Raw genomic sequence first — 15331 nt, 5'->3', positions numbered from 1 at the left:
ATTTTGTGTTATGTATTGTTCATTTTTCGCCGCGTTTTCGTTTCTTCTATTTTGCTTTTCTGCTGCACTATATCGGACCCAATGCATGTCCTTCCCACTCCCCTCTTTATAGCCTTCGGTCCCTGAGGGTATTTGAATAAAAAATAACTAAATATAATTAAAAAGTTAACTAATAAGTATTAGTTAACCAGCCTGATGTTAGCACGTCTTAGCTGAAATCTTATGCACTACGCCGCAAACAATGCTGCGCAGAAAAAAAAGCGATCTTCAATTCAAAACCTGCTTTTAAAAATTGTGTAAAGTCTTAGGTGAAACGCCTTGTATTTCAAGAAGTTGATTTGTTTACTTCTAAAAAGTTTATTTCTTAAAATTGATAAGTGCGATTCCACCTAGATTGACAACAGAACTCCCCCGTAACGTCGTCATATAGAATCAATTGAGGCGGCACTCTAGGTTGTACAAATCGCCTATAGAGCCCACAACGCGATAAATCTCAGCACTTGACTCTACGTTCTCGTAAATTCTCGCTGAGGAATTAGGAATCAGCGGCGTCCTGCCTCCATTGCGAGATCGTCCTCTCCTATTAGGACCCATACCGAAACAAACCACCCAATTTTGCCCTTTGTTTTTTCCTATTTACATCGCAGGCGAGAAACTTCCAAGCCCCTCACCTTTCGTGGAGAGCCCCGAACTGCAAGGCTTGGCGAGCAGTCCCTGCTCACGGGCAGACGATGTGCCGTTCCACACGAAGAGCTCTTGGCCAGTGCCCACGGCCTTGATTGTCCGGTAGTAGATGTTTCCGCCGCGCGTGTAGGCCACCAAGTTCTGTTCTTCGGGGCCGGCAGCGTAGTTTACATATCGCATCCAGTTGGATTTGTCTAGTGGACGGCCGTCCAACAGAAACACCTCGCCGTTCTTGTGAACCTGCGGTTAAGAGTCTGCCTTTCCGACTCCCCTGTACACTGCGAGCCCACGGGAAGCTACGCGGGCAGTCCAGCAGCCGTACATACAGTGTCAAGCAGAAGCGCAAGCCCCGAGATCATCGGCATTAGCCGTTAAATGGAAACTCGCATGATATGATCATCTTTTCAATTGTTACCGAATGGAGCTGGACTACACTGAATGATAAGGCCCTCTGCATCTCATCGCATGGCGGAACGCATCGACTGGAAAATGTTTTTTGCTTGTATCTTTGTTCCTGTTTTCGTGGAAGAGAAGGCCAGTGCTTCGGTGGCTCTGGAAAGGCATGATACCAGACGCACCTGCCAGGTGTAGCTGTTGCCCTCGCCGTTGTCCTTCATCTTGACGCCCTCATAGGGACCGAAGTAGACCCCTTTTGGCAGCGGCTCCAGAGTGAACACTCCGTACTGGGCGCCCGTCATGGTGGATCGCCGGATGGACAAGCCTTTCGGGAGGGTTTTGTTTGCGCGTAGCGGGTCTCCGGCGACCACCTGCGAACGACGCGCGGTGTCTCAGATGCTTGCAGTGCTCCTTGCTTGTGTTTTCCACGGTACTGGGAAAAGCACGCTATTTGAAGTTCTCATTTTCGGTGGAGCTAAACTTTCAGACTCGAGCGCTTAATTTGCACATGCATGAACGCTGCCGTCTCAGGAACATGTTGAAATGAAAAGAATGCCTGGTGCTTTGTGGCGGGTGGCGGTCACGAGAAAAAGAAGGGAGCAGTCCCACACACCGTAGTCCTCTCTACCGCGTAAGGGAACGGATGAAGGATGCGGTGAAATGAGGGAGAGAGTGAACGGAAGTGTTGCCATAGTGGAGAGCTCTCCTGACCCGTGGCGTACCCTTACTACCAAGACGAATGGGGTGTTCCGGAACCATGGACCACCCTCTCCGCTCTGCGCGCTGCCTGTCGGCTTTCGCGTCGTTTCGTCTTATTCGACAGAAACCAAGTAGATGGCAAGGAGACCCCAAGACAGCGTTTCGGAGAGACCATTCAATGAGTACATGCTTCGTGCTCACCTTGGTGTCCTTGACGTGGGTCCACGGGCCGTGTACGGGGCAGTCTCCGGGGTGGTCTGCTCCGCATTCATAGCAAACTGTAAGAATAGCATCCACGCCGAGGTTCTGAAGATGGTTTAGAGGGTGCCGCCATTTTGCATGCAGTGCAGTACGCACTGACTCAAGTGAAGACGAATAACGGGAGTAATAATGCATGCAACTGAAATATGCGCGTCTCTGCGCGTCCAAGTCTCATCATATCATAATAAAAAAGATATTCTTCAGTGAGCTCTCTCAGAACTCGAAACAAACAGTATAAAAGAGTTATCCATGCAACTGCCTTCTCCGTAGAGTTAAACACATAACTAGTCAGTAAGACCATGCAACTACCCGCCGCGCAAAATTTGCCATTCGAGACATGAAACCCTGCATTCCCATATAGATGCAATTACTGCTAGAAGACTCATTTACAACGAACTGTACGTTTCCTATACCATCGATCTGGAAGCTAGGAGTCGGTGTTCGTGGACAGCTCACACAGATATTCCTCGTCGGAGTTTTCTTCGCCCTCCATAGAGTCGATCTCTTTGCTCTGGCGTCTCGGGCTGTCGGACTCCCTGGAACACTCCCCGGAAGAGGCTGCGGTTCATGACAGCATAGTTGCCGTAAGGATGGCTTTCGGCTTATAATCCCATTAAGCACATATAACTTAACACTGCATTCTGTGCAAGAGTTTTGCATTGGTTTCACGGTGGAATGAGTTCCAACAGTTCTATCCTTTTTATAAGTTCTGAACTAAAAATTGGGCTTATCTCTGTTAATGTAATTGTTCTTGCCACTTTCATGTGATTTCTTATGATGCTGACTGTTGTGCCTTTCGCGCTCTTGCCCACCTTTGAAATGTGAACTATGTTAAGGCCTAGTCAGGAGGCATTGAAACTTCATTTTCCCCGCACCTGGTGGGCATACTGTACAGCTGTACTTTATGTCCAAATAGGCCATCGCGGTGGTAATGGCGCTCGGCTGCTGACCCAAAAGACACGGCTTCGATTCCGGCCGGGACTTCCGAAATTCTATGGGGGGGGGGGGGAGAATTCTAGAGGCCCGGGTACTGTGCGATGTGAGTGCACGTTAAAGAACCCCAGGTGATGAAAATTCCTGGAGCCCTTAACTACGACGTCCCTCATAGCCTGAGTCGCTTTGGGACGTTAAACCCCATAAACCGATCTTTAATGACCTAATGGCAGTAACTAAAATTTCTTGAAGTAAAATTATATCTGGGTTTAATTGTGAGACAAGGTTCTATAAATTGTGAAAAGAAAATGCGACTGAATGGCAATTCCAATGTAATACTTTTAACCGCGCCATGATTACAGTAAAAGCAGACAGCCTGTGAAAGCCTGCTTTGACACATCGGTTTTATGCGGATTTCTGGGGAAACATTTCTTGCTTTTGTTGTTTGGAGGAGCAGAGTTCAACGAAGAGGGAGGAGCTCGACGCGTCTGGGAAGGATTCGCCACCTCGACGTCCGTAGTGCAAACAGTAGAGAGGCTGGTATCCCCGCACATTGTACAGGCACAAGCCACGAGGAAGCAGGAATAGTAGTCAGAGGAGAGACGCCAAAGATGCTATGGGAAGCGCTAGTTGATGAAGCGGGAAGACCAACAGTTGAAGGAGCCAACTGACTGGAAAAACCTGGAAGAGAGCTTCACTGAAGGTAGACCGCATACGATCCACAACGCCTGCAAGCGCCTTCTCACCAGCCGAGAACACAGACTTAGTCAGGAACGCCTCTACCTCGGACCCAGATGACCTAGCAAGCCCCGCATAATAATGCCTTTTAAGGTCTAATTGCGCATAGTCATCAGCTCTAGAGCATCTTCTTTGCTGAATGATGTCCAGAACATTCTGCTCATCAGAACGTTTAGGACAGCCAGCATCATCAGCCGGAAAAGCATCATCACCCGGAAAGTCTGCAACTGGGACCCTCAGATGCGCAAAGGTCTACGGAATGGTTATCCCCGCATAGTCGGCAACGCCTAGCAGTTTAGCAAGCGTTATTGCTGTGACCAAATTGCCAGCAATTTGTGCATTACAAAAGGGCGAGTTTGTAGCGGGTCGACGCGGTACACTATGGACCAAACCTTAAGCTCAGACGGGCAAGCAGATCCTGCAAATATTGCAATCACAGACTCTGTCGGCGTACGTGAGCCATTGGCATCTCTGGAACAGCGGTAGACTGACAACACACCAATATCGGCGTCCTGAAATCCCTCAAGTAATTCCTGAGGAGAGGCCGATGGGACCACGCCGCGAATACCTTTGAACATGCGAGTTGCTCTGCTAACAAGGGCTTAACTGGAGCCGACGCGAAGGATGTGCAATGCAGCAACTCCGACACGCATTGCACATCGTAGGATCAACACAGAATGCCCCTTCGGCCGAAATGGCGCACCTCAGAGATCTCCAGGGGGAGGCTGGTAACATCCTTCAGCTGCTCCTTTAGAGTTCTTGAGTTTTAGGGCTCCGTGTCCAATGGGTAGAAGCGCCACTGGAATGCTACTGACGCCATTTCGTCCGAATGAATCCAGGGTGAAACTTTGGGTCGGCAGTCTAGACAACCAGAGAGCTGGAGCCAAAACCCCCAACACGCATAGAACGGTCTCACCTTACAAGACTGAAGAGGGTGTCCAGAGGAGGCAACACAATCGAAAACAGGATCAGCGGCAGGAACCGGCAGTCACAGCACACAACACAGCACACAGCAGCAGTACTCGTAAGAGATTGTAACGACCCTTCTACCAAGTTATCTGCTCGAGGCAGGACAAGCGGAGGATGAAGGAAGGAAGGAAGGCCTCAGACGTTGCTCAATACTTCTTCTTCTTCTTCTCCTCAAGTAATATGGCACATACCCACGCGGTGGGATTGGCCGAGGTGTAATTGAATAAACAAAGAAGTTTCCATGGAAGATGACAAAAATGTGGCACCAATCGTGAATTTTGAAAAATCAATGAATAAAAACAAGAGAACAAAATTGACAGTTAAATAACAGACAGCATTTCGGCGAAAAAGAAGAGCTCGTAGAACTTTAAAAGAATTAGCACATCAAGCTACCAGTTGCATTTATGTAATCGTGGAGAAACCCACAAATAGAACCCAATGCAAATCCCTTGGCGTTCGCACCAAACGATAATAATACTGGCAAAGATAAAGGGAGCCCTAACCTGGAGAGAGAGGTTCCTCCAGGTAAATCTTTCTCGGAAGTGCGAACTTTGGGCAGTAGAGGAGAAAATGCGAACGATCTTCTTCTTCCGACCCTGACAGCGCGAGAACAGCATCGTCGTCGTCAGCTATGCGCCATCTGGCAATTGTAGGTGGCACTATCTTATAATTTTCCAATTTTCAAAAATTTTGCCCGACGATGTTGTACATGGTGCTCTGGCTGTCTCTTTCCCGTAAGCCCGTTACAATTCACAAGGGCAGAAACTTTTCACCGGTCGGTAACGGTGATCCTTGGTATGTGAGTGTAGCGCAAAACGGGTTAAATTGCAAAGACGCACAGACGCTAACTTGCGACGGACAAAAACCTAGGCGACCAATACGAACGTGATCAGAGAGGGGAAACAGGCGCATGCGCCCGGAAGTACAGAAAATCAGCTGAACCAGGAACTACGGACATGCACGACACAGCGATTTTTTAAGACGGCCAGCTCTCTTTTGGACAGGGAGACAGACGGCTTGCGTACACATTTATCTTCCAAGGCAGCGATACGTGCTGCTTCAATAATCTCGCTACTTAAGTGACCCGATAAGAAGGCGTTGCGGCCGCGTAGAACGCCGGTGCATTTTGCGTCGCCTATAAATGTATAGAAGGGTTAAGCAGGGCTAGACACTTACTTTGCATTTGATAATCTGCGCAAATCAGCTGTATTTTTTTTCCGTGAGCCCCACCAAACATCCCGTGTCCTAACACACACTTGAGCTTTGTCCTTTCGTACATCCTGATGTCGCTCGACATGTTCCTCGAAGCACTGCCCTTTTCTTGAAGGGGGTCGCTGCGGTAGGTGTTCTCTCAGCATGCTGATAGTCACTGCATGTGAACGCAAACTGCGGCATTCCCACTCGAGGACCATCGTACCGTTCAGCAACGACCACCACCTCGAAGCTTCATCAAATACTGCCAAGAGATGTTAACCGTCACGATGGCATCCGCGGGTTTGAATCACATTTTATGCCGGTTTTAATTGTGTAGGCGGCGCCCCTGATGAACTGTGCATTTGATAGGCTGACTCAAGAGCGAGGCTCGTGCTGTAAAATCACACATACAAGATATGTCCTGAACATGTTTCGTCTTTCTGCCGCGTAGGGTATTAACTTTTCTCGCTAATTAGTAATCGAATGCGTGTGCTTTTGCGACTTCTTTAAAATCTTGTGCAACTGATTGACCTGGAACCTTTGAATTGAGTAACACATCAACGTGCGGATGGCTGTGTCGAAGCAACTTTTAAGGAGAACTTTTTCAGAGAAGTTTGCGTTCGAGCTATTATACCTCGAGCTATGCGAATCAGTTCGCTACCCTTGTACATATGACAGCTTAAATGACCAGCGCGCGAAGGAATGCGCATGCTTTCATTTGCTATCCACCTCATCAAAACATTTTAGTTTTTCATACTGGTGTTATACGCGCTATATTTCAATAGTCACATCATCTTTTTTTTTCAATTTTGTAATAAACATTGACCTGCGCTTTTTGAATGACCCCTCGTGTATTCAAGGAATACCACCAAGTGAGATGTCTACCCAACCAACGAACAAATACACTAAGAGTAAGACAGTGCGCTCAGGCATCAAAGCCCTAAAAATAAAGAATGGGAAGCTATATGATGGGGACACAAATTTTCTGGTGGTTTTCTTTTTTGATCACTGATTTCAGGAAATAAAATTCACGAAGCTCATTCCAAGCTATCGTCCCTCGATTAAAACGACCAGAAATTTTTAGGACGCATAAGAATGCACGCCCGCAACTGGTGCGCGTCGCCGGAATTCGCGGTACGTCATAGTATGTAGAAGGCAGTCCTCGCTACTTTCTGCACGTTTCTTTGAGTGGAAAACGGCCGTATTCCGATGGAGGCGAAATGCAAAGACGTCCGTGTGGTGTGCGATGTAAGTGCGCGTTGAAGAACCCCAGGTGGCCTAAATTAATCCGCGGCCTTCCTCTACGGCGCCCCTCGTAGTGCCTTGTGTCGCTTTGGTAGTAAACCCCACAATACTACCATCACCACCGTCGCCACCTGTGGGACTCTGCTCTAAATATACTTGCCTAATGTTATTTTACGCTCGTGATCTGCACAATAAATTAACATTTTGAACACGTCTTTCACAATTTGTTTATTTTGAACTTCAAAACAATGTTTAGGGATATAACAGAATGTCAAAAGTAGCCAGATAGGCTTGCATCTGGGCATTTCAGCGAGGCACATTTTGAAGTGTCAGCGTTTCAGATCTCTCGTAGGCGAGTGCAACTCTCGTCTTCATCCCTCTGGAGATCTGGGCTCGCAGTACGTGGTGCTCGAGAGCCCCACTACACGACCCAGAAGCAAGCCCCTCAGCCTGCATATTTTCGACAAAGGCTGTATGCACACCTGCGATATTACGACTGCGGCCGCGCTTTAGTTTGCTGCGCCGGCGTGTTCACTGTAACAGGGAGAGGGACAGCAATACTTCATTACAGGTAAAATAAAGGCGCTGTATGCACTTTGCCGCCAAGCGGAAAAGAGCCTACTGCTCGACATGAGCCGCAGCAGCCGCAGCCACGCCCACCAGTGTGGAAAAGGGCGGTTGCGACAGTGTGGAGAACGGATGGATGTGGGGCAAGGAAGGTGTTTCACGTTCGTGTAGGGGAAGGGGAAATTGGGGCAGGAGGGACCGGAGCAAAAACGGTATAGGAACAGTCGGGCCGGGGTAATGAGTATGTTAGGCGGTATGACTATAAATGCGTGAATCCTTAATGTGGTAAGGCGGCTGTGTCATGGAGGTAACGTCTGCAGCCAGCGTTGCCAGCGCGTAATGTTGCTTCGGGGTCTCCTTGTATGAGTTGGTGGGAAAGTCCAGTGGATCATCGGCGCCTGGATAAGAGTCTTTCGGGCAGGTTGATACTCCACCTCATCGCCGGCAATCCCTGTGTGGCCTGGCAGCCACACCAAAGCGATCGAAGAAGAGCAGATTCGGGACAGCGCACAGAAGAGGTCGTCGCGCAAATCCTCGGGAAGGCGGCGCGCGCCCGAATGGCTTCCATCGAGTCCGTGCGAATGCGGTGCCGGGGAGCAGAGCGAAGGGAAGCAAGTTCACTAGTCGCACGCACGATCGCAAACATCTCAAGAGAAAGCGGTGAGGTTGGATTGGAGTAGCGGCCAGCGGTGGATGCAATCGCAAAGGTTTCGAACGACGACACTGGCTGTGGCAGCGAGAGGAGGGGAATGGGACGCAGCACGGGATAGTACCGGGAAGAAGACGGTTCTGGTGCAGGGCCTGGGCCTGACGACGGCTTGCGTGCAGGCTGGGTTCACGTGGGCAGGAAGCGTGGCGAAGCGAAAGTTGTCGGCAAGTGGCTATTGCGACGTAAGTGAAAGACAATAGATGGACTCAGAAGCTGAGTGGAGTTGCGCGCAACCGGACAGGGAATGATTCATGTCAAGTCAGACGAGGTCGAGAAGAGGAAGGAAGGGCTCTGTGGCACATAATTTCTCTGTAGGTATTTGTATAGGGAGGTATAGAGCTGCTTTACAATATAGTGTTGCGTCTGTGCTTGTGCAGGCGCCCAGTAAGAGAGAGAGTTTGCAATCTTGTTTAAGGCAAAAGCTGCGACTGATTTACGGGACATTTAGGCTCATCGACCGTACTGTGTCGGCGAACCACACAGCCAACCAGAGTCCCATGGCTGCATTACGGCAGTCGCGTTATGCACCCTAATGTTATGCACCCGTAATGCACCCTAATGTGCATTACGGCAGTCGCGTTGTTTTCGCTAATGCAGTTGAACCTAGTTATAACGAAGTCAAATTGACTCCGCTATTTCTTTTTTATAGCCGCCGGTCCCGTTACACATCTGTCGCATGCCAAGAGAATTACTTACCAGCGCGGATTTACCGAGGATAACACAGGCAGTATTTAGTCTATTGCAAATGGGTTCTGGTGTAGTAGTGGGGAAGCCATGCAAAACGGGTGCTTGTGACAGAAGAGCGCCGCAGCGCGCCCACTTTTACCGTGGTCGATATCAACTTCAGCGCCACGAAAACAGGGTTAAAATTCGGAAGACCTCTCTTCCTGTTATTTACAACAGTACTGTACTAAGGGAACCTTCATCCTGTGCACTGAGGGCCACTTACGTCGCCGAATAAGGGTATGCCAATCTAATACGTCAGCCTTGTCAGCGGGAACCCGTTTCTTAAGCAGCCTGCATAAGCTTCAGCACCTAGATAACGGGTTTTAGAGGAATAATGTAGAGGACAGAGCGATACCTGTTCAGAATATCAGATCCGTTCCTTTGACGTTGAAGCTGATACGGGCGGATATAAAAGCGTGCGCGTGGCGACAATCTCGTCGCGAATGCGCCTTTTAGTTGGCTTTCTCGCACGACCCCTAGCATGCCTGTTACAAGAACACCACTTGGCTTCTCCGCATAGCAGCACCATTTTGTAGTGGAGTGTGGGAACTCCAGACCGAATTTGGCTACCACTTCTTTAATCATGGCCGCCTTTTAGGAATCAACTGAAATCGTCTTGTGCTTGCGTTTTCTACTGTGTCGCTCATCTAGGCCTTGAGAAACTTGCGGGATGTTCAGTACCGCCAAGCAGGCAAAACGCAGTACCAAACGGTGTAACTACGCGACCACGCCTCGAAAATGGAAACTATACACACTGCACCAAAATAAGCACAGCGTGCTCCCAGCCGGCCGTGTGCACCGATATGGCTGGAGAACAGGGGAATTGTATACAGCTGCAAAGACTTTGGCAACGCTCAGTGGGCTGTGCGCGTCTCGCTGCCTGACATCGTTCAGCTGGCTGCGGGAGGAGCAAGGCGCAGTTGAAAAACATAGACGAGAATTGACTGTCAGCTGAATGTTCGCTTCCTAGCAGAGAAGCGAGAGAAACAGGGAAGTCGACAAAAAGAGTGTGCGAAGAAGAAGAAACAAACCAAAACGAAACAAGAAAGCGAAGAATGAGTAAGAGGTTAGGAAGAAGAAAACACGAGGGGTACAAATAACAACAATGCCACTGAGGCCGAAAGCCTTCGCTGTTTCAAAATACTGCACGAAAAACCCGTGGGCCCCATTCCAGCATGGTGGACACTGGCAAAGGTGGTGACCGAACTAGTCAGTATATGCATGGCCAAACTTGTGCCAAATTTGTTCTGGTGCGCTAACACTAAATCCCCCAATCTCAGATTTCGCCAATGTTGTCCGAAGCCTCTGGCAGGTAGCAACCTGCCCACAGGGTTGGGGGCAATCTGCCGTTAGGCTTTACGAAGAACTATGCACAACAGTCTAGGGCAAAGCACTCTATGGCCGGGAGTGGTCTTCGAAACCGCGGCGACGCCAAGAGATCAGCTTCGCTGCTCACTGCTTTATACCATTATTCATCGCCGCTACCCCACATCCCTTGTGTTTAACTGCCAGTATATCACGCTGTGCTTTGGACGCCGTCGTCTTCATCAACTTCCATCCGTGCGCGATGGATCCAAAACACACCGCTGTCGCGTTGACCTCATAAACCGATCCTCGAAGCGAAATCGGTGTGCAAATCGAAGAGCGAGAGCACCTAATTCGCATGTAGTGTAACCACGCTAAATCGTGCATCAATTTTTTGGTCAGAATTCAGCAGAGAAAATGAAAATAAAGCTGTTTCACAATTTTTGTGAATACCGACCACAATAACTAAGCAAGTAACGCACATTATCTGCGTCATATCGCCATGTTATGTCCTGAAAGGAGTTCAAAAATGTCATATATGGGGCAAGTTAGAGGATTTTCTCAGGCTGTACTGAGAATCGGAGAACGGGACCAGGTGAGCACTTACTGTAGATCCAGATCAGCAGAGGACATCCTTGAAATGACTCAGTGACCATGAATATCCATTCTCCGGACGTCCCAAGGATGTAGTCGTGTAGCCCGAGGGGAAGGAAACCAAAAGTCCTGTTGAGCTAAGAAATGTGGCTCATAACGGAGGCTCCTCAAGACTCGAGCGCGGTTGCCACCGCCTAGGAAGTGTTCTATAATACGCTACGCCGTTCTTGCAATGCATTTCATGCTTACGTCTACTGTCGACGAAGAGGCAACCAGTTTTGTTTGCTTCGTCGCTGCTTACACGAAAAAAGGGTAATCATTGCCAAATACACGTGCATTAGTTTTGAGAGTGACGAAGCAAGCAAAAGAAAGGGCATGCATAGCTCGAATTCGGGTATGTGCCATTTTGTGAGACAAACAACAGCAACAATTCGGCGCCGTAGGCACTACACCGCCCCTCATGCGATTGCATGCAGCAAAAGCAACGGATTTCCTCGCGCAGAACAAAACCTTTTCTGGATTCAAAAAGTGATATGGCAACTCCTTGTCCGTCGCTACACAAACTAGTCATAAGTACTAGCCAGCAGACCTGATAATTAAGGCCTTAATGGTGAATTTTAGTAAACTACCTATTTATACTCTGCGTTTTAATGTAACTGTCGTCTCCCGCGGCTCAAAGTTTGTTTCGAAAAATTATTTTATTTTCTATTTCAAGCATATATTAAAGTGAAACCTGTTAGCCTTGGTTTAGCCACTTAGGTTATAGGGATGCATTCTACCGTTATATTTGCAGCGTCAGCAGTAAGACCTTAATTACTCAGTTTATTCAAACATTAAATTAACTGGCCGATGCCTGCCACGGCTGGCAGGATAGGATAGCATAAGGAAACTTTTATTGTCCCTCAGGAAGAGGGTAGCTAGAGACCCGCGTAGAAGAGGGCGAGAGGTATTTACAATTGGCGGCGGCTTCAGGCAGTCGGACGAGTTGTAGCATAGTCTCCGAGTCGGAGCTCAGTAGTAAGGCCTCCCATTGGTCTTTCGACTTTATGTGTCGTCCCTCCCGGGGCATGTGGACATTCCCATAGTTCGTGGTCGATGGTGGCCCTGAGTTTGCAGTTCGTGCATTTTTCTGAAGATTGCCTTGGGTGCATAAGACTCCAGAAGGCTGGGTTTGGAAATGTGTAAGTTTGTAACTGGCGGCAGCTGATGGCTTGGGATCTGGTTAAGGATGTGTCCGCTTAAAGAAATTCTTGCTCTTTGCAAACGATAGTGCCGCGTAATTTCTCTGCATTCCAGCATGCGATCCCTGTCTGTGAAGACCACCTCGCTCGGGTCCGCCCGGATAGAAACGCCTATGGCGAACTCGTGGACCTTCTCATTACCAGGCAGGGATGCAGGTGCTGGTGTCCCGACAAGCGTAATTTTTCGGTCTATTAAGTGACGGCTTAGAATTGTATTCATCAAGGGGACCCTATCCCTGATGAAAGTTAGTATGGCAACTATGGAGTCACTGATTATATACCTTGCTTTTGTGCCTACACAAGCCAGTGATACGGCAGCTTCCTCTGCAGTCTCTGGGTTACTTGACAGTATGCAGGCACTTATTTTGTGGAGTTGTTTAATATTGACTATCGCGAGGGTCACCGTGTTCTTACCATACTCAGTGGCAGCTACGTAGACCACGTCCTCCTCTTGCAGGAAAGGATGCGTTTCTCGAGCACTTCTGCCCGTTTGGCCCGGCGCACTGTGTGGTGAATAGGATGCATATGCCTGAGTAGAAGTGATACGATTATATTGTTCTGCATTTCTCCGAGCATGTCTACTTTGGCGGTTGTTTTTTTGTCTCGACTCAGATGGAGTCTGTTTATAGTGGCCTTGTCGGTTGTGGTTCCGGCTAATCGTTCGATTTGGGACGTTCTTACTGCTTCCATAATATCCTCTCGGGTATTTGCATGCCTAACTCTAGTAAGTGGTGAGTGGATGTTCGGATGGGCAACCCTGGAGCTTGCTCCGTCCACCGCCTGATAATTCCACCTATTTTTTTCCTTTTCTGCCACTTTAAGATCGAGGAAGGTGGCAGCATACGAGGTACGGCTAACTACGAAGACCTGTACCAGCCGCAGGAGATTATGCTCTTTCATGCAGTGTACCCTGTATGCAATCCGCTGTATGGGGCCCATCGGTTGTTGTGCACAGTTTTAACCGTTGCTTTGTATAATCATGTCTAGAGTTCTGATTTTTTCAACGGGAGGGCTGTCCGCCCCTTGCGCTTGTAATTTAATTTGATGTTAGGGATAGTTCGTTTGAATCTGATGCAGATGTCGATAAAAAAGAAGCCATCACTTCAGCGGCGAGCATTGCTACCCATGGTGGCAGACAGTTTTCGACCTCATTTATGGTCCTCTGTAGCGTATTTTCGATGTGCGCCTCGTTATACGGGTCATACACATGTTGATGTTCGCATTCAATGAAAGGAGTGAGACGGGAAGTGCGAAAGGCTGGAAGGCGACCGGAGGCCTTGTTGCTTGAAAGGTTCCGGCGCCAGCGGAGGAATGCGCAACCAGAAGGCGGCTGCCACAGGACGAACTGAGACGCTGGCTCCCTCGGAAAGAGGGTAAAAGAGGGACGAAGGCGAAAGAATGCGCACACTGAAAACAAAAGCTATAACGTCTTTCGCTGACTAAGACGGTATATAAACCTGTAAGCCTGGGTCAATATTTTTTAATTTGTGAAGATACTTCCAGTAATAACCGGTAGTTTCTTCTTGGTGGTTATACACCTAGGACCTATTTCCTGCGATCGAAAATTTCGCAGCTGCCGAGCGACACACGCACACAGTGCATGCGTTCGAGCCATGACGTATTCGCGCACTGTTATATTTTCGCCAGTGCATTACAAGTAGCGTGATGCAACCTATTTCTCAGCCTTAGCGATATGATAAACAAGGCTCTCCAAATGAGGACAACGCTTCAATCAAAACTACAACGCCACTAACTTCGACCTCTGTTCAGTCTTCGTTCCATTTTCCTCACAGCGGTGTTTTTAAGGCATATCAACCATTTCTTTTTGTGTACCTCACCCGTTAAATTTCGATAAGAAATCGGGAAGCATAAGGTATTCCACCTTTACTGCGCGTGGACGTGTTTGCAGCTGTTTAAGTGGAAACCAGGAATTAAGTGCCTCGATTGAACCAGATTTGCCAGCTAGTTTAACAATACCATCTGCTCTGAAGATATGGATGGCACGTTTAGTTCATCCAAACAGACACTGAATTTTCTGCTGCACATGCCAACAGAGGCGAATCGTCAGAGCATTGACAGCCTCGTCTAAGGCTAATGCAGTTGAGTCGCTCATGTTTGTCTACGAATGGCTGTTCCGGGACATGTTGCGTATGTTAAATAAATGACGGCATTTATTTCGCCATGGTTCAAGTAAATTCGGTCGCTTGCATAGTAATAACCTTTTGCCCTAACCAGCAGGGCATTAAGGAGAGAAAAGGTGCAAAACACAATGTGCAGCTACTTTACATCGTTCGTCGAGGTGTCCCGCCGTCACCTCTGCCTCAGGCAGAAAAGGGATCTCTATTTATTTGCGTTAGTTTTGCGTCTAACCGAATACCGCGGTTGCAATGCCTGCTACAGGAAAGCGTGCAAAATAGGCACTGCTAGACAATAAAACCTTGTCTCGTCCTCAACGAATCATTAAATAGGCGTTGTTCGTCACTTACCTTGGCAAGCTCCATGCGTACGCAGAGGATCATCTATAAATACTGTGGTAAAGGTGACATATGCACTACAGCCGAACTAAAAGCAACATTCAGTGACTCTTTCCTCGATCAAGTATGTACAAGTGCGGACAAAAGGAAAGGGAGAACGCTATTGCCTTCTAACGCTTTTAACTCATTGCCAGATTGAAACTGGCAGCTGGGACACGTGCAGGCTGCTAGTGGACGCTAGTTGGCTTTCTCGTGGACAAATAATGTTTCTATATCTATAATAGGGAAGGCGTCATTGCAGTTAGAACCGAGGAGCGTCTGCCCACGCCTGTATGCAGTTGGCACATTCACTGTGGTCAGATACATTGAACGTTCATCAATGGATGCATTTGTTTATTCCCATTGTCAATGACATTTTAAAAGCATGACTTTTGCTGGGTGGGTACGAACAGCAGGCACGGGAAGAACGATGCCAGCAAGTTTTTGTTGCCAACCACAAAAAGAAGCTATACTCAAAACTAGAACAAAAACAGCAAACAAACAAACACAAGTTTATTCTAAGTTAACGGCAACGTGCTTCGCTGCACTGGAGCACA

The 15331-nt window shown here is 48.3% G+C and overlaps 1 protein-coding gene across 1 annotated transcript; it reads right to left on the bottom strand.

Moving 5' to 3' along the window:
- Positions 1-227: 227 nt before the first annotated feature.
- On the bottom strand, positions 228-14762 carry LOC144119023 (histone-lysine N-methyltransferase PRDM7-like). The gene is made up of 5 exons (XM_077651768.1): positions 14748-14762; positions 1981-2085; positions 1254-1451; positions 672-924; positions 228-244 (listed from the first exon to the last, which is right to left on the bottom strand). Exons 1-5 carry the CDS (start codon positions 14760-14762, stop codon positions 228-230), a joined length of 588 nt encoding a protein of 195 aa, XP_077507894.1.
- Between the last annotated feature and the right edge of the window lie 569 nt (positions 14763-15331).

Source organism: Amblyomma americanum, chromosome 1, assembly GCF_052857255.1.
Source record: "Amblyomma americanum isolate KBUSLIRL-KWMA chromosome 1, ASM5285725v1, whole genome shotgun sequence".
Lineage (NCBI taxonomy): Eukaryota > Metazoa > Arthropoda > Arachnida > Ixodida > Ixodidae > Amblyomma > Amblyomma americanum.
The sequence above is the reverse complement of the archived record's forward strand: the minus strand, read 5'-3'. Positions and strand labels throughout refer to the sequence as shown.

Bases quoted from the DNA above. Each gene is read 5' to 3' on its own strand.
- LOC144119023 (XM_077651768.1), bottom strand. The intron at 1,452-1,980 runs GTGAGCACGAAG...CGTCGTTCGCAG, and splicing joins CCCACGTCAAGGACACCAAG to GTGGTCGCCGGAGACCCGCT. The intron at 925-1,253 runs GTATCATGCCTT...TCTTAACCGCAG, and splicing joins ACACCTGGCAGGTGCGTCTG to GTTCACAAGAACGGCGAGGT.